Source organism: Palaemon carinicauda, chromosome 37, assembly GCF_036898095.1.
Source record: "Palaemon carinicauda isolate YSFRI2023 chromosome 37, ASM3689809v2, whole genome shotgun sequence".
NCBI classification, from domain to species: Eukaryota; Metazoa; Arthropoda; class Malacostraca; order Decapoda; family Palaemonidae; genus Palaemon; species Palaemon carinicauda.
The window spans coordinates 37,403,803-37,423,606 of NC_090761.1; the positions used below are offsets into that span (position 1 = coordinate 37,403,803).

The window sequence follows — 19,804 nt, forward strand, 5'->3', positions numbered from 1 at the left end:
ACGTCAACATGCGGCTGGCAGCGCATGGGTGGCGGGACTCTCTTAGCTAGAGTGCGGTCGAAGGTTGCCTCAGCGTCCCCAGGACGCACAACCGTGGGTGGTTGTAGGCAAGAGGTTGGTGCAACGTCAACCTTCTCCGCACGAAAGTCCTGCATCAATGACGTTAACTGAACCTGCATGGTCTGCAGCAAAGACCACTTAGGGTCTATAGGAGCAGGTGCGGCAACAGACGGTGTGACTGCCTGATGCGGTACCGCTTTGCCTCTCTTAGGAGGTGAGCAGTCGTCGGAAGACTGCAGCGAGTCCGAACTGACCCAGTGGCTAGAACTGGGCCGTTGGACTTGAGCGGAAGGGACCGACTTGCGCTTAAGAGGCCGCGAGACCTTGGTCCATGGTTTCTTACGAGAAACCTCTTCCGCAGACGAGGAATAAATGGGCTCACTCGTCTTAGTGTGGGTGGGGCGATCTTGGTTAGATACGCCCGAAACTACGGAGGGAACGTCTGTTCGCTGATTAAAGCCTCTCGAACCCTTTGGTCGTACGACATTGCTTCTCCCCTGGGCTTGGGAGCTTGCAAGAGGTCCCGGACTGGGAGGACGACAGGCACGAACAGACGAACCCTCAAGCGCAACACTATCCACAACACTATCACTCACTTTATCACCCACTGCACTCTTACACTTCAGCTCCTTGACGTCTGCCATGAGCTGGTTGCGGTCACTAGCCAAGGACTCGACTCTCTCACCCAGAGCTTGGATGGCACGCATCATATCTGCCATCGAAGGTTGTTGAGTGCTAGAAGGGGGATCAGGAGCAACCACTACAGGGGAAGGAATAGGTTGTGGGGCATGAGGAGAGGAAAATTCAACGGAGCGAGACGAACTTCTCCTGACTCTATCTCTCTCTAGCCTACGTGTATATTTAAGGAATTCGATGAAATCGAATTCCGAAAGCCCAACGCATTCCTCACATCGATCTTCCAATTGGCAGACTTTATCCCGACAATTGGAACAAACGGTGTGAGGATCGATAGAGGCCTTCGGAAGACGCCTTGAACAGTCCCTAGCATTACACTTCCTGAATTTAGGGACTTGAGAAGGGTCAGCCATTTTGAATTAGTCAAGTGGGGAATTCAAAAACTATCCAAAGTCATCAACAAATAATCCGTATCAACAAAAGAATGCAAGGATGTATTGAAGATAAAGCCTGCAAAGCGAAAGCTCAAAACCAGAAATGTGTACTTCACCAAAAAGATGTGAAAACCAATCCAGTTAGCAACAGCGAATAAGTAGGTCTTGCCGGTAGCACGACAGAGAGAAAATTGAGTTCTGTGTTTACATTGAGTACTGAGTACCTGCCCGACAGATGGCGCTGTTGATGTACACCCCCTACCTGCATGGCGATCGCTGGCGGATTTTGAACGTAGAGTTTTCTGTCGAGCAGCAGAGCTGCAGCTTATATAATCACCGGCTAAGTTTAATATTGAAAAACTAAATTTATTAGGATTAAAAACTTCTAAAGCTTGTAGGACACTTCTTGCATCACTAAAAATGGTAAAATTGCCCTCCTCTTTTAACGCTATTTTCTCAATAACGGTTAGTTTACTATATAGTTCGGCAATAAATATGGAAGATACTAGAGGAAGTGCACCTCTACAATCAAAAGATCTACTATATACTACAAATCCAAAGCCAGCATCAGATTTGGAGCCATCACTATATATAAAAATTGATTCCCTATGTCCTTCGACACGTTCCATAAAAAGAGACCTGGCTTCAAGTTCAGCCATGTTCTTTTTTATACCATTAAAATATTTACAAAAAGATATCTCTGGTAAATTCTATGGAGGGGTTGGCGATATCCTAAATGGAAGAACTATTTCTTGCTATATAAACTGTTTATTAATTGTTTTACCCAAAAACCATAAGGTTGAGGATATTATAAATGTAACTCAAAATATCTGCAATGCCTTACAAAGTTTGCAGTCGGACAGGCTAACGAATTAGGAAATCTTTACAACCTAAACCAATACCGAACAATAGAAGACTTTTAGTAAAGATCTAAAGGAGCAGGAATTGCACGCAGTCACTTAACTCCATCGTCGTCAAGCTCAGAAAACCTACGCTTTGAAGAGCTAGAGCGGCACATGGCATGGACAAGTCCAATTCCCTTCGGTGGAATATGCAAGAGGGGGGGGAACCACTCGGCGAAGGCCGTCCCTCCCGTGGGCAGGAAGGACGATCAACACCTGTGACCACTGTCGGTATCAGGCTGCTGAACAGCAGTAAGTGGAGGGCAACTCTCCCTAGAAAGGTGACCTGCCCAACACCTGGAGGTGGAACTCCAAACAATACACTCTGTTTCCCCTCTGGGTGAGCAAAGCCAGACAGAAAATCAACATTGTGAACTGTCCTTGGGAGGTAGCCAAAACTAGTCCATGGGTTCACCCCCCCAGAAGGATCCCCCAACAAGTAACCCCAAGCCCAGGAGTGCTTGTCATCAACTGCTCATGTTCGCCCACCAAAACAGAATGATTGTTGGGCACAGCAGGTGCTGAGGTCGAAACGGTCGGTTACGTGAGAAACTCTTTCAGTGCAAGAACTTTGGAGTATCAAGGAGTTAAGATGGAAATCAACTCCTGGGGAGGTTATACACTCCCACTGCGTACCTAACATCAAGACCTCAAATAGCCTTTCCTTGCACGGAGAACCCGAGAGCGCCAAGGAAAACCACAGCTGCTGTGCATTAGTGGAGACAATCCCCAACAACAGCGGTCGGCGCTGCTTCACTAGGGGAAGCAACAGAGGCCCCCAGAGTGCAAGGCTGTTCATAAGTAAAATGGGCACCACTCATACTCACCGACTCTGCTCCCACCACGCAGAGTTAGTGTGGAGAGGTTGAGCCGATGGAGTTCAATGGCAAGGTTTCTTCCCTATTGATGATGACCCCGAAGAGGAAAACTCCCTCTTTGCATTCTTCTACTGCCACCTTCCAAACCTCAGCCATTGGGAGAGTGACCCCTCCCTACACTCGCTACAAGACGCCTGTGTTCAAGGGTGACCTATACACGTAGGACAGAAACCATGAAGATCGGTCTTCAAAGCCGACATGAGAGTGTCGCAATGGCCCCCTTCGGTGCCAAGACAAACCTGAATGGTTTAGATCCCCACAGGCAGACACATTTTAAAATGATATTTTCATTATAAAATAAATTTTTGAACATACTTACCCGGTGGATATATTATATAGCTTAAGTCCCTGACGTCATGGCAGAAATTCAAAACTCGCGGCAATCGCAGATTGAGTAGCCAGGTGTACCACCAGTGAGCCCTCACGTGACGGTACTTAGAACCATTCCATGTCTCCTCAGATTTTCCATGCCCATAGGTCTCTAGAGGGGAGGAGGGAGGGAGTTAAATTATATATATCCACCGGGTAAGTATGTTCAAAAATTTATTTAATAATGAAAATATAATTTTTAAACATCTGACTTACCCGGTGGATATATATAGCTGATTGACACCCTTGGTGGAGGGTCAGAGACAGCCAACATTGACCACCTGCTAAAATCAATGATTGTGGAAGACTGTCGACCAAACTCCAAGCAACCATAAAAATACAAAAGTTCCAAGAGAAGAAAACGTTATTAGGATTATGGGAACATAGTGGTGGATCCTTCCCCCACTACTGCACTCGCTGCTACGAATGGTCCCAGAGTGAAGCAGTCCTCAAAAAGTCTGGACACGTTTCAAAAAATGTGAAGCGAACACAGATTTACTCCTCTAAAAGGTTGTGTCCTTAATGCTTTGCAAAGATCTATTCTGCTTGAAGGCCACCTAAGTTGTTACAGTTTGAACTTCAAATGTCTTGGCCTTTATAAAAACTTGCAGTCTGCCTTACTGCAAAGTGCATGAGCCTCTTAATTAAGAGCCTGGTGAAGAATGAAAGAGCATTCTTTGACACCTGTAACGAGGACTTCTAGACCGAGCACCAAAGAGCTTCTGACTAGCCTCGCAACTCTTTCGTTCAGTTCAGATATAACTTCAGGGCTCTTACTGAGCACAGGACTCTCTCTAACTCCTCGCCAGCCACATCCGAAAGGTTCAGAATCTCAAAAGCCTTGGGTCAAGGTTGAGAAGGGCGTTCGTTCTTGGCGAGAAAGCCTAACTGCAATGAGCAGATAGCTTTGTGATCTTGAAAAGACCAATCATTTAAGCTAAAAGCATGAATCCCACTGACTCTGTGAGCTGTCGCCAGACTGACCAAAAATAGAGTCTTCATCGTGAGGTCCGTAAATGAAGCTGAATGCAAGGACTCAAACCTGTCACTCATAATGAACTTCAGGACAAAATTCAGATGCCAAACTGGTGAATCCTGAAGCTGTTGCTTTGATGTTTCAAACAATTTGAGAAGTTTCTGTAGGTCTTAAACATTAGAAAGGTCCAAGTCTTTGTGCCATGAATATGGTTGCTAACATACTCTTGTATCCTATGATGCTAGAGGAAAACAAAATTGCATTTCCTTTGAAGATGTAACAAGAAGCCAGCAATCTGAGTTACAGAAGTACTGGGCAAGGAAAGAGAGTTGACTCTGCACCCCTCTCTAACCAACTTCGTACCTAGATTGTTAAACCTTGATGGAAGAAGTACTCCTTGCTCCTGCAATAGCTCTAGTTGCTTCCTTCGAAAAAACCTCTAGTTCTTGTGAGTTTTTCGATAATCTGAAGACACTTAGATGAAGAGCTTGGAGATTTAGATGGTACCTTCCAAGTGGGGCTGTTAGAGTAAATCCACTCTCAATGAAAGACTTCTTCGAGTGTCTACCATCCATTGCAGTACCTCTGTGAACCAATCTCTGAGGGCCACAAGAGGGCCACTAGAGTCAATCCGTTCCTTTTGTGTGACACAAACTTTTGCATCACTTTGTAATGAATTGAACATTGGAAATGTGTACAAGTCCGTGTCACGAGCTGTTTGACGCTCGGGGTCGCATTCTGCTTGAAGGTTGACATCGCGTCCCGATAGATGCTCGACGTCACGTCTTGCTGGACGCTCAACGTCACGTCCTGCAGGACGTTATGTTCCGCTGGACGCTCGACGTCACGTCCTGCAGGACGTTATGTTCCGCTGGAAGCTTGACGTCCCTTTAGGTGGACGTTCGACGTCATGTCTGTCTGCTTGACTCCTTGGGTTAAAATGGCTAAAATACAACATTTAACTAGAGTTGTAAAGACGTTCGTCATCAAGAACATCTCGACTAGAAGCCTCACTACGCTTGGAGTTCAGGTGTGAAGTTACCTGACACTCAGGGTCCAGGCCTGCTACTCTCTTGTTGTTCGCAGGCTGATAAACTAGCATGAGCGAAGAGAGCTTCTGTTGCATATCTAGCAGCATAATAAAAATAGGGTCAACCTGTTTTGGTACAGGAGACGTCACGGCTACCACAAGCTCTCTTTCTACACCGTTTAAAAAACACGCAGAGCGTCCAGAAGACGATAACCAGTTTAACGGTGGAGAAGGAGCACGAACCGATGTCATGCTAGGCTCAGACAACTGTCCTGCAACTGGGTGAGTTGGACGTTATTTGACAGTTGCCGACATCCTTAAAGGATGTTTGGTAGGAGAGTTTTCTTCAGTAGAAAGAAAAAATGCTCAGGACTGCTCCAAAGACTACAACCAGAAGCTTGCGGTGTCCGGATAGGACGCTGATTGACCGTGTCCACCTTCCTCTTCAGAGGTCTGGAAGGTTGACACCAAACTCGTCTGGGCGCTGCGCCATCCAAAGATGACGAAAAAACTTTTACCTCACCTTTCCTATGATGAAGGTGAGTGTCCTGGGAAGCGTCATTAGGTATGCTCGAGGAGGCGTCTGCTCGGGAGCTAAAGCCTCTCGTTTCCTTTGTCATTCAACATTCCTTCTCCCAGGGGATAGGGACCTTGGAAGAAGTTATAAGGTCGACATTCCTTGGAAGAGGTCTATGGATTAGAAGAACGACAGGTCCTAACAGACGTATCCTCTATTTGAGGGGTGGTGCTTAGACCGAAACAAAAGGCCCAAAACTGGACAACTTCCTCCTATACACTACACGAACCTTCAGGTATTGCTTGAAGTTCGGATGGATGAGGACATGGAAGTAAGCATCCTGGAGGTCTAAAGAGACCATCCAGTGGACCTTTCCTACTGCTGTAAGGACTGATTTCGATGTCTCCATGGAGAACTTTGTCTTCTGAACGAAGGCGTTGAGAGCAGTCACATTCAGGACCGGACAATAGCCTCCCTCTCCAAAAAGAGAGACATTTGATGTTGCATAGCCTGTCTCTTAGGCTCCTCTCTCTATTTGGCAGAAAGGTCTATCGGAGTAACTAATAAAGGAGGTTTCACAAGGAAAAAGATTTCGCATCCATCCTTCAGTAATAGCACGGACCAAAAGTCTGCTCCTCTCCTCTCCCAGGCTCGCTAGAAGTAGTTAAGTCTGGCTCCTACTGTTGTCTGTGTGGTTTAGAGAAAAAGTATGCAGAAACTTTCTTGCTGATTAGACACCAAAACCTGTGTCTTTGACCAACTCTTGAGGGAGAAGAGGAAGATAAAAGGGGTGGTGCAAAGTTATCCTGCTTCATTGCCTGCATTCCTTAAGAGACTTAGCGATCCACCCAGGGAGCTGTAAAAGTCTCTGTGGGGCTGCCAACAGGTCCTCGACCTTAACATGGCTAGACTTCCACCTTGGCTATCCTGGCATACCTGATAAAGAAGCTGGCTTCATAGGTTTTTGTGCCTCATTGCATCCAGTCTCCCATCATCCTCAAGCTCTATTATATGATCGAGAATTTTTCTATGTACAACGACTTCTCTCACAAAGCCGGTTGTACTGCAGCATTTGTTGCTCAGGGTTTTGACGGAGGACCAGACTCAAGACCCCAAAGACCTACGTCCACAAGCACACAGCAATAAAGGTACACTGCCTTCTCTCACAAAAGCACTAATGCACTTCCTGCTGCTCTAGCTGAAAGTGCTGCTGCACCAACATCTGCAGTTAGGCTTTTTATGCTGCATTGAGGGCGTGCTATTGCACTGCCCTACCAGCACCATCTTAGTAAACAGAGACTCCTTCGACGCCTTCCTTAGCGAAAACTCTGAAGGCGGGACGAGGAGCAGCAGGCACAAAATAAATTGGAAACTCTTCAGAAAAAACTCTCATGAGTTTTTAAAGTCAACTGAAGGGAGAAGGATCTTAGGAACTTCTCCTAAGAGAATTCCACTAAGAGATAAATAGGGGAAAAGAGATCGCCAATCCCTTCCTCCAACAAGTCTCTAACCGAGGTAGAGATGTCTTGTTTCCTAGGAGTCAACTCCTTAAGGTCCTGAATTCTGGCCTCAATGCTTTTAGAGGTTTAATTCTCGCCCTCAAACAGACTCCAAGAGTTAGTTCAAGTGGGCCTTGGTCTGAGAAAATCATATCTTTCCAGTTAATATTTATTTCTGTATCTTTTAATATAGCGCCTGGCGTAACAATGTTCCAACGCTAGACACTCACGGTCATTACGACCGGAACTACGACGTTCGCGATCTTGACACTCGACGTCAAGTCCAACTGCTGGACTCTTGACGCCATGCAACTGTTTGACGCTCGGTGTCACCTCTAACTGCTAGACACTCGACGTCAAGTCCAACTGCTGTAAGCTTGACGCCATGGAACTGCACGACACTCGGCGTCACGTCTAACTGCCTAACATTCGACGTCAAGTCCAACTGTTGGAAGCTAAACGCCATGCTACTACTTGACGTTCAGCATCACGTGACTCTCAGAACAATGCCGTTCACAATTCAGACGCTCGCGATTAAACACACTCGCGATTTATCAAGTCACAGCCAAAACCAAACAACGTTCGACATCACGTTTTGCAACCGCTTGACGTTCAGCGTCACGTGACTCTCGGAACAATGCCGTTCACGATTCAGACACTCGGGATCTAGACGCTCGCGATTAAACACTCTCGCGCTTCAGACGATCGGAAATATGCCGTTCGCGTCTAGAATGGTCGATCATTGAAAAAGAGAGACAAAGAAGTTGCACTAAGTTACAAACATCGTGTCAAACTCTTACAGCAGCGTTAGTAGCTATCTGGCCCAAGCTCTACGTTCGGCGTTAGATAACACTTTTACCTCGCCTTACCTGCGGCGAGAACGAGTGTTCTGGGAAGCGTCAACAGGAACGCTCGAGGGGACTTCTGCTCGGGTCTTACAAGACGCTCGACGCCAAGGTAACGCCTCTCGTTTCATTTCACCAATCGACATTCCTTCTCCCAGGGGTTGGGGAGCTTGGAAGAGGTCTAAGGCTAGGATAACGACAGGTCCGAGCAGAAGCACCCTCCACTGTATTGCATAAATTCACTGCACTAATTTAGCACTAAAAACTTGCACTTTTAAACTCTTTCACATAAGACCAAAAGTAGACACGCCCATTGTGAGAGATCTTACTATTCTGTCAAGGGCTTGAATGAGAAAGCAATAGGTATTCTCCGAATCCTATATAAAATGTAGCAAAATATTTCATATGAAATATTAAATGAACAGATATAGGAATAAAGTATATATATATATATGTACACAACCCTTATTACTTAAGGGTTTCCAATAAAAGATGATTAGCCACATTTTTCAATTGGAACATCTATATAAATCATACGAAAAATATTAGTATTCCCAAAAACGAACAAGTAAACAACGATACAAAGAATCGTGAGACTATATCGATTATCATGAATACTACGTGGTGTAAATTTAACTGTATGGTAATTTTCTTTAATCTCTGCAAAAAGATTATCTAAAGAAAAAATACTAAAAGGACAAATATTTTTGTAAAATAACATATTCCTTTTTATCTTATAAAACTTAAATACTTTGTAAGATAGTATTCACTTATCATTCTTTGTAGAAAAAGAAAGAAATTGCAAGTCATACTATAGCTTACGTCATATGACTGTAACGTCATAGAGTAGGCGGGGTGTTTACCTATCGCCATCATGTTTTTCGTTAGTTTACAGTAGGTTGAAAAAACTTCTAATCCTACCTTTTAAGCTATAAACATAGCGATCAAATACCAAACAAAACCAAAATAAGCGAATGCCAATAATCAATTTAGGAGTACTGTACATCACCAAGATAACTGCCAAAATTCAGGTTAATAACGAGTGAATATCCGACGATGTTGCCTGCGTGAGCGGCAGGAAAAATCTGAGGAGACATGGAATGGTTTTAAGTACCGTCGCGTGAGGGCTCACTGGTGGTACACCTGGCTACTCAATCTGCGATTGCCGCGAGTTTTGAATTTTTGCCGTGACGTCAGGGACTTAAGCTATATACTGTATATATCCACTGGGTAAGTCAGATGTTTAAAAAAGAAAAATTAATGGAAAGTTTTCAGGTTTTAGGCTGGATGCTCTTCAATCGTTTACACTTAAGAGGTTTTTAACGGGAGAGCAAAACAACGTCTTTAATCTAATGAGCCGAAATAAAAAGTGACATTTAGTTACTAGTGCAGGTGTGAGTGGGTTGGTTGGTCTACTCCCACTACCCATTCCATTAACTAAAAGTTTAATGTCAAGTTTCAGCTATCGCTGAACTATCTCTCCACTGTAAAGAGTGTAATGGTTTGTATATAATTCTTAGATATAAAACTGAATTTGATATATTTATAAAAGAAAGAATTACAATGAGGCCAGTCAAGATTAAATCTTTCTTACAATGTCAAATAATATTTGAAACAACTAAACATGCACTAATTACAGGATAGGAAATACTTACACACATTAAAGGCTCTTCAGTCATTCTTCCCAAATATTTACTTTTCTGTGCCTTGTTTCCTGCAATAATGACTGGCATTTGCTGAAATAGTAACAGTTATTAAGTTCATTGTTCCCATAAACAATATACAAAAATTATTCCAATATCATTACAAAAGACTAACAAGAAAAAATTGTTGAAGATCTTGTCATGAAAATAAACCTTCTTTGTGAGCTTTTTTTTTATTCCCTCTTTTCTTTTTCTGCAATTTCCCTATATATAGTAGTTCTTCTTTTGTAGAATTCTAATACCTGTTATAAGTGAGAGAGAGAGAGAGAGAGAGAGAGAGAGAGAGAGAGAGGAGAGAGAGAGAGAGAGAGAATTATTACTTGCATTAGCTAGGTTTGGGCTGGATTACAAGAATTTAAATTTAGTTTGCATTACAGCAGAAGGGACTCCTGTGATTGCAGTTGAAAAGAATGGTCTGGTAGGATTGCTAAAGGGTAGAATTTAGTCTCAAAATATTAACTCATTTCCACTTATTGTCCTTAACTGTATTATACACCAAAAAGCTTTGTGCACAAATACAATAAACTTTCCACATGTAACAATTGTTCTTGTGAAAGCAGTCAACTTCATCAAGTCAAAAGGTCGGATTCATCACCAGTTTAAAGTTACTGGCAGATATTGAAGCACAATACAGTGATGTTAAATATTTTTGTGAAGTCAGGTGGCTAAGTAAGGCAGGAATGCTGAAATAAGCATACAAACTTTTGAATGAAATTGTGCTCTTCTTGGACATGAAAGGTAACTCTATCCCTGAAATGAATGATGATGAATAGAAGTATGACAGAATTTTTGGTAGATATATCAGGCCATCTCCGTACCCTAAATGTTATGCTTCAAGAAAAAGATCAACTCAGTAAGACCTGGTCTCCCCGATCAAAGGGTTTCAGACCGAATTACAGCTGTGGGAATCACATATCAGAAATCAAAACACAGTCCACTTCCAAACATTAAACAACCATGTAATAAGCAATGAGCAGTGTCTGAAATAAGGTGACAGATTGGCAGCTCTACAAGATGAATTTTCAATAAAATTCTATGACCTTAGAAAACACTTGCTAGCTATTGAACTGTTTGCATCCCCATTTCATGTGATTGTGAAAACTATTCCTGAGATATACAAATGGAAATAATTGAACTGCAATTTAATAATGAACTAAGAAATAAGTATGGTGGTAGTTCCATATACTGTATCAGTTCTATAAACGATATTTATCAAACACAAAATATCCCAAATTATCTGGTCAAACAGGAAAGGTGATGGCAGTGTTTGGTAGCATGTATGTATGTGAACAGCTCTCTTCAGATATGAACCTAATTAAGAATAAATTTTGGTCCTCAATAAGTGATGGACACTTAGCAAGCACCTTAGGTGTTTCCACATCAGCCATTCAGCCTGATATTGACCAGTTGGTCCAACAAATGCAAAATCCGCCATCCCACTTGATTAGGTTTTCCTTTAGTGGCATAAAAGTTAGGATATTCCATCAATTAATGTACACAGTTATTTTTACATGTGTATTACAAACCAATTTTATAATAATTACACAAAGAAAAATATGACAAATTCGTAAATAATATGTATTTTTCCTAACGGATCAAACCTTAGTTACTTATTTATTTAGAGGTATTACTTTTGGTGAAGCTGAAATGACAAGCCATTAAAATTTAGCAAGTTTTAACCACCCATACCGGTAGTTAGCGGGGGTAGGGGGGAGTAGCTTGCTACCACTCCCACTCACACACCGGTGATTTAGCTCACTTTACTTGGAGGTAGGGCTTCCAGGGGGATAGGGCTGGCGGGCACATTTGTATAAATAGCCAAAGTTTGTATCGTTAGGAAAAATACAAATTGCCTACGAATTTGTCATTTGTTCCGTAACTGGAATACAAACCTACGCTATTTATTTAAGGGTGATTCACACATTAGGAAGGGTGGATATCCCTGCTAATCTGGCTTCTGGCTTTACCCAGGGGTTCCTTATATGAGTATGTTAGTACTGTACTCAAAATAAGGAGTCGCTGCGCCTCGCTAAAACCTTGCTACGCAAGGTCCGTGGCCTACGCAAGCTGTGTTGAGATATTCAGAAGTGTGACCATCCAGGTAAAGTTATTTCGTATCTTTTAGTAAAAAAAAACTGTCCTAACCAAGACTTTCCCAATACCACCTCTCCAAGATATGGGGACACAACAGTATTAGCTTAATACTAAGTACAAAAGGGAGCATGGTTTACCTGCAGTAGTTTGAGGTCAGCTTAAGCAGAAAACCCAGAATGCTGCTTTCCCCAAGAGAAGGGAGGATTAAGAAAAGAATAAGAGTCAGTCAAAGCTTTTCATTCACACAGACTTCAGCTGGGTAACAGTACCCTCAACCTTCTGCTACTTGTCCAATATAGAGCTTGAAGTATTATACCAGCTGTTGTGCAGCCACCACAAGGCCGATAGAAAACGTATCGAGCCTCCTGTGGGTCACGTCTTGCAGGTAGTGGGCTGTGAAAGTAGTTTGTTGTATCAACACCCCACCCTGAAGAACCTGTGTCACTGAGTAGTTCCTCTTGAATGCCAGGGACGTAGTAAAAAAAAACTGTCCTAACCAAGACTTTCCCAATACCACCTCTTCAAGATATGGGGACACAACAGTATTAGCTTAATACTAAGTACAAAAGGGAGCATGGTTTACCTGCAGTAGTTTGAGGTCAGCTTAAGCAGAAAACCCAGAATGCTGCTTTCCCCAAGAGAAGGGAGGATTAAGAAAAGAATAAGAGTCAGTCAAAGCTTTTCATTCACACAGACTTCAGCTGGGTAACAGTACCCTCAACCTTCTGCTACTTGTCCAATATAGAGCTTGAAGTATTATACCAGCTGTTGTGCAGCCACCACAAGGCCGATAGAAAACGTATCGAGCCTCCTGTGGGTCACGTCTTGCAGGTAGTGGGCTGTGAAAGTAGTTTGTTGTATCAACACCCCACCCTGAAGAACCTGTGTCACTGAGTAGTTCCTCTTGAATGCCAGGGACGTAGCTACGCCCCTGACATCATGAGCTCTGGGGTAACGTGAAGGAGGAGAGTCTGGATTCAGCGCATAATCTATGACCTTGCAAATCCATGCTGAGATTGTGTTCTTGGTGACCCTCCTCTTGGTCCTTCCTGTGCTAACAAAGATTACAGGCACATGAGGATGGGCTGTGGCTGTTCTCTTAAGGTACAGCCTCAAACTCCTTATAAGGCAGAGTAAGAGATGATCAGGGTCATCTGTTACAAATGAAGACTCGAAATCCGGAAGGAGTCGAATCCAGGATCCGCTACTCCCGGGTTCTGAGTCTTAGCAATAAACTCAGGGACGAAGCTGAACATTACCTCTCCCCTCCTCTTGAATGGGCGATGTCGTATGAGAGACCATGAAGTTCACTGATTCGGTTGGCCAAAGCTAGCAAGAACACAGTCTTCCAAGTTAGGCGGCGATCTGTTGCCTGGCGTAATGATTCATAGGGATGTCTCTTAAGAGACCTGAGAACTCGAGCCACGTTCCATGGGGGAGGTCTCACTTCAAACTGAGGACAGTTAAGTTCATAACTCTGTATGAGTAAGGAAAGTTCTAGTGATGAAGAAATGTCCATTTGGTTCAGTCTAAAAGCGAGGCTTAAAGTTGAGCAATAGCCTTTTACTGGCAAGACTGGGTGGGGCATTTCAGTGGCATTGAGAGGAGAGATACCCCTTCCACGAAACCAACGGCAGACGTCCTTCCACTTTGCCTGGTAGACTGCTGCTGATGACTTTTGCAGATATCTATATATCCTGCTTGCAACTTGTTGCGAAAATGCTCTGAGAGAGGAGATGCTGGATAGTCTCCAGGCGTGAAGTCGTGGCAAAGCTACGGCTTTGTGGAATATGTTGGCAAGTGGCTGTTTGAGTAGATCGTGTCATGGAGGGAGTTCTCTTGGAGACTCCGTCAGGAGTTGCAGAAGATCCGGAAACCATTCCGCGTGATGCCATAGCGAAGGTATGAGGCTCATTGAGAGGTTGACCGATGTTCTGGCTTTGTTGAGTACCCTTCACATCAGACAGAACGGGGGAAAGGCGTAAACGTCGATGTTGTCCCACCGTTGTTGGAATGCATCTTGCCAGAGAGCCTTGGGGTCTGGGACCGGGGAGCAGTATAACGGGAGCCTGAAGTTCAGGGCCGTTGCGAAGAGATCCACTGTCAGAGAACTCCACTAAGTCAGGACTTTGTTGGCTACTGGATGATCCAAAGACCACTTGGTACTCGCTATCTGAGATGCTCTGCTCAGCTTGTCAGCGAGCACATTCCTCTTGCGCGGAATGAAGCGTGCCGATAGTGGTATCGAGTGAATCTCGGCCCATCTCAGTATCTAATGATAAATAGGATAAGGGCTGCAAAAAAGTACCTCCTTGTCTGTCGATGTAAGCCACTACTGTGGTGTCGCTCATCACCACCACTGAGTGGCCTGCCAGGAACTGTTGGAACTGTTGAAGAGCCAGAAAGACAGCCTTCATCTCTAGGAGATTTATGTGGAGGTATTCTTCTGACTCTGACCAGAGGCCTGAGGTCGTGTGGTGCAGCACGTGGGGCCCCCATTCTTTTTTGGAAGCGTCTGAGAACAGTTTCAAATCTGAGGGGAGGATGAGAAGATCCCTCCCTTTCGTAGGTTCTCGTCTGCCACCCACCATACTAGGTCCGTCTGCTTAGCTGATCCCAAAAGGGAGTCCCCTACCACAGGGGAAGGAGAAAGCCAAGGGAGAAGAGGGGTCGGAACTCCTCCTTCTGACGGACCCCAAAAGGGGAAATTCTAGCAGGATCCTCCAGAGAGGGAGCCTGCTCTGAAATAAAGCTAATCACAAGCTTTCTCTCGCGAACGAGAGGAATGTTCTCCCAAAGGAGGACATCGCCTAAGACTAGCTTCCTCCCATCCCTATGGGAAAAAGCGTAGACGTACGACACGTTGGTCACTGAACAATTTCTCTCGCAAACGAGAGAGAACTCCTCCCGAAGAAGGACCTTGCCTTGGCCTTCGCTTTCCCCCAGCTCAAGGGGGAGAAGTACAGTCTTCGGCAAAGAGATAGCAGCTGCTGATCTTCGTCGAGCAGCCCGTAATTCTCCCCCAAGGAGGGAATATTGCTAAATGGCTGATGAAGGGAAGCTCTCCCTCGAAAGGGAGAGCAGCCTAACACCTGGGGAGGTTGATTCTCTCTCAGGAGGGAAAGTTCTCCAACCCCTGGAAGCGAACCTCCTGTCAGTGCTCTCTGCTTCCCTTCAACAAGCCTTGTTCAAGTTGAAGGTCGGCATCGAGTGCCACCACATAACCAGCGAGCAGCTCACGAGCAGCTACAGGTAGCGCAGAGCTGTGACTAGAGCGGCTGAATCCACAAGAACAAACCGAACTGCTTTCTACGTTGGCTGCTTTAGCTGAACAAAGGACAGCCTTGCTGTCTGAGAAAAAAAAAAAAAAGTCATGATGAATTACAATTCATAAAGCCACTGCAAAAGGACTACTCTGGGGAAAACTCAACCCTCGGTTAGAAGGGAATTGCCCGAGAGTGATCGGACCAGTAATACCAAGCAATCCCTCCACCCGCCAAGGAAGGCCGTTGCCCATCGCCGGCAAGGAGAGCACAGTCGAGAGCTGAAAAAAGGTAAATTACAAGCAGTTATTAAATTTAACTTGAGGACCAAAGAGAGCACCCACTAGCCCGTGAACGAGAAAGGTGTACCCCTGCCGAGTATCTGCCTGCCATCCACGTAACCGGGAGATCGGTATAGTAAGGTAGTAGTATCAACACAATGACGACTCCCTTGCAGCGGAAACCTCTGTAATACGCTATCACACAAACAGCCACTGTAATAAAGTTACACACATATATATATATATATATATATATATATATATATATATATATATATATATATATATATATATATATATATATAAACATACGAGATGTTTTCATCTAAATAAAATAAATAAGAAAAACAGAATCAACTGTTTAAAAAAAAAAGAATGGCAAATCATTGCGGGAGAGAGTGACAGCATGACTGTTTTCTGCCGAGCCAGAAAGAAAAGTGGTTGCTTTGCCTAAGTGTGTGAGTGATCCCACCCCCGCTAAGTAGCGGTTGGGGTAGTTATCCCTCACTAAAATTATCATGGCAAGTCTTTCAGTTTCGTCGAACGTAATACCCCTATAAATAGCGAAGGGTTTGTGTTTGTGCAGGAACAATGTAATTTTAGGTCTAAACTTAGTTTTCTAATACTCGCCTGCACAATCAACATTTGCCGATAGATCTTTTTGCGCAACAAGATCTATTGGCAAATGTTGATTGTGCAGTTGAGCATTAGACAAAACAAGCCTACCAAACACAGCCGAGGTGAATGAAGATAGGAAGCCATATTAATTACAAAGTAAATGACTAAATAGTAGGTGTAGATAGAGTACAAAGGTCTAGGTAAATAATGAAGATAGGAAGCCATATTAATTACAAAATGACTAAATAGTAGGTGTAGAAAGAGTACAAAGGTCTAGGTAAAGACCATTATATAATGGCTACATTGCTAACCACCTACCAGGGCTTTCTCAATTAAGATATGATGTTCTCCATAGTAGGTGTAGACAGAGTACAAAGGTCTAGGCAAAGATCATTAGATAATGGCTACATTGCTACCCACCTACTAGGTCTTTCTTAACCCTTTTACCCCAAAAGGACGTACTGGTACGTTTCACAAAATTCATCCCTTTACCCACATGGACGTACTCGTACGTCCTTGCAAAAAAACTATTTACATTTTTTGCACATTTTCATCACTTTTTGAGAAACTTCAGGCATTTTCCAAAAGAATGAGACCAATCTGACCTCTCTATGACAAAAATTAAGGCTTTTAGAGCAATTTAAAAAATATATATAGCAAAATGTGCTTGAAAAAAAAAAACCCTGGGGGTTAAGGGTTGGAAAGTTCCAAATAGCCTGGGGGTAAAAGGGTTAATTAAGATATGATTTTCTCTATTTCACTGGGCTGATTGATGTTAAATTACATTTCTCCTTTACAACAGAACTATTTTCTCCCATACTAACTCACCATATTAAAGTATTATTCTTATTAAAAAATAACAACAGAAACAAAAATCCAATGAAACAAAGCTTTGTAAAAACTAAAATGAAAAAAATCAGCGAGTTGAGAGCATAACATACTTACTCCTAGGTTATTGGCTTCCATAGCAGTCTGCATTCCAGTGCAACCATAAGCTATTTCTTCAGTAATCAGGCAGCCTTCAAAAGTGCCTAATCCTAAACCACCGCAATCAGCAGGAATGTGTGGATTCATCAAGCCCAACTCCCAGCCCTGTCAAGACAGTAAAAAAAGTCCTTTATTATCACTTACAACAACTGGCCTCAAATGAAAGAAAACTTTCAAGTTTATTATAGTCTACAAGTCGTCTTAATTTACATATACATTCTCAAGATATCTAAAGAATGCCAGTGTGGTACTGAAGTGAAAAAATGTCTACATACATTTAGAAACCTTAATAATCTAATACACTTGATACAATCAATGTGAAACTTGAAATAATACCAGGTGGAAGCAAGTGAAATTCTCCCAAACTGGGTCACTCATCCTAGTCAAAATTCATTACCTTCATTAGTACTTTAACACCAAACAATTCCTCATTTTGGTTGGCCAAATTGTCAAAACTGAAGAAAGTTACAGGATGATGTAAAATTGGAATTTGTATAAACATATCTAGGATAACTCACCTGCTTGATAATCTCCCAAGGATACTCCATAGTTCTGTCATGTTCAGCAGCCTTTGGAACAATCAATTCCCTGCAAAATTTGCGAGCCAGGAGTTGAATTTCTTTCTGTTCAGGAGTCAAATCTGAAATAAAAAAGACCATAGGTAAATCTTTTTCTAATGGATGTACAGTGAATTAATAAAAAGCCATACAAGAATTACTATAAAAACTAAAGTTTTGATAAAAATCACTACATCTCAAAGTTTTTAATAGAATATGAATAAAATAAAAAAAGAAGCTAAATTTAACAATCTGTATTCTAATGAAGAACATTTTAAAATGGTGAGACTATAGGATAAAATTCAAAGCCAGAGATGGGGAGACCATATCAAGAATAAGGAAGTAGCAGTGAGACAAGGTTTTCAGGAACTGGGAAATACTGTAGAGCGAGATAGTTTGAATATGTGATGACTAAGGCCAAGGAAATGAAGGAATGAGGGCAAGGAAGAAGACCTAGATCTCAAAAAAAGGATACAATGACACAGAAATGCTAATGGTGATGATACCATATCACTTCAATACTTCTCACTATAAAAACTGTCATCTTGAAGACAACTATATTTTCTTACTTAACATGACAAATTGGAGATCATTTGTATTTTTCCCTAACTAATAGAAAACTGTAGTTATTTATATGGATTATCTTGCAGCAAAGCTGGAAGGTAGCCATTAGACTAAAAGTGCAAGGTGGCAACCCTACCTAAGCACTTCAGTGGGTAGGCAGGGGGGTGGCTGGAGGGTACCCAGCAGCCTATATATACTCTCACAGCTATGAGCTATGTCACTTTTTTATTGCAGGCAGGACAAGTGATGGTGAGACAATTTATATAAATAACTAAACGTTTGTAATAGTTAGGGAAAGATACAAATTATCTCTGAATCTGTCATTTGTTCCTATATTAACAAACCTTCCATTATTTATGTGGATGACTCACTCGTAGGAGGGTGGAAGTCCTATTTCTGGAATGGACATTGACCCGGGTTTACCTAGTACAGTATATGACTGTGGTCTAGGGACAACCTTGACACCTTGCTAACAATACAAAGTGAGTATGATAGCGAACTGAGCAATTCAATTGTCGTGAGGTATCATTTGACCTTCTACGGAAGTATATTCTAAGTTTATAAATTGGATATAAGCAAAGAAGTTTCCCATTGCCTACCTCGCGGGAAGCAATACTATACTAAGCTACACAGGGGAAGTGATTCTTACCTGCAGAGGTTGAAGCCAGCTTGCAGAGGGACCCATGGCACTGTACCCCAAGGGAGGGAAAGATGAAGAAAGGGAAATGCCCAACATACTCTCATTCAACCCAGACTTAACTCGGGTAACCAATGCCCTCGACCATCCGCTACTCGTCCAACAAGGAGTGCAATGTACTCTTAAACCACTTGTTGAGCAGCCACCACAGGACCGATAGTAAATGTATTGAGCCTCCTGTTGGTCACGTCTTTTAAATAGTGAGCTGTGAACGTAGTTTGAAGTTTCCCGAGCCCGCTTGTAATACCTGCAACACAGAAAAGATACACTTGAATACCAGGGACGTACTGATGCCCCTAACATCACGGGCTCTAGGTCTTTGAACCATAGGAGGATCAGGGTTTAGAGCTCTTTCGATGATTTGGCATATCCAAGATAAAACAGTATCTTTTGTGATCATACTCTTAATCCTACCAGAACTAACAAAAAGAGATGTTAGTCTGGGCTGTGTTGCTGCAGTGCATTTGAGATATTTCAAATTTCTCACTGGGTATAGGCCCTACTAACAGTTGATCTCGATCATTGGTTACAGAACGTAGACTCATAATCTGGAAGGGCCTGAATCTAGGGTCCAGTACCCCCGGATTTTGAGTCTGCGATAAACTCAGGGACCAAGCTGAGTGTCACTTCCCACCATCCCCTTGAATGGGCGATGTCACATGAGAGGCCATGAAGTTCACTGACTCTCTTTCCCGAAGCTAAAGCGAGCAGGAACGCCGTCTTCAAAGTGAGATTTAGATCAGTTGGATGCCGTAATGGTTCGTAAGGAGGTCCTTTTAGGGTTCTCAAAATGTGAACCACGTTCCAAGGAGGAGGCCTGATCTCTGACTGAGGGCAAGTTATCTTACAACTCCATATGAGTAAAGAAAGTTCCAATGAAGAGGAAATATCCAC

General features: G+C 43.0%; 1 protein-coding gene across 1 annotated transcript in view; it reads right to left on the minus strand.

Moving 5' to 3' along the window:
• Positions 1 to 19,455, minus strand: part of Mcad (Medium-chain acyl-CoA dehydrogenase) — a 62,981-nt gene extending 43,526 nt beyond the window's left edge. Inside the window, exons 1-5 of the mRNA XM_068360541.1 lie at positions 19,418 to 19,455; positions 18,952 to 19,157; positions 17,611 to 17,765; positions 17,051 to 17,197; positions 9,802 to 9,882 (exon numbers count right to left, since the gene is read on the minus strand). Coding sequence (XP_068216642.1) covers positions 9,802 to 9,882; positions 17,051 to 17,197; positions 17,611 to 17,765; positions 18,952 to 19,157; positions 19,418 to 19,455 — 627 coding nt within the window. The remainder of the gene's footprint in view (positions 1 to 9,801; positions 9,883 to 17,050; positions 17,198 to 17,610; positions 17,766 to 18,951; positions 19,158 to 19,417) is intronic.
• Positions 19,456 to 19,804: the final 349 nt, after the last annotated feature.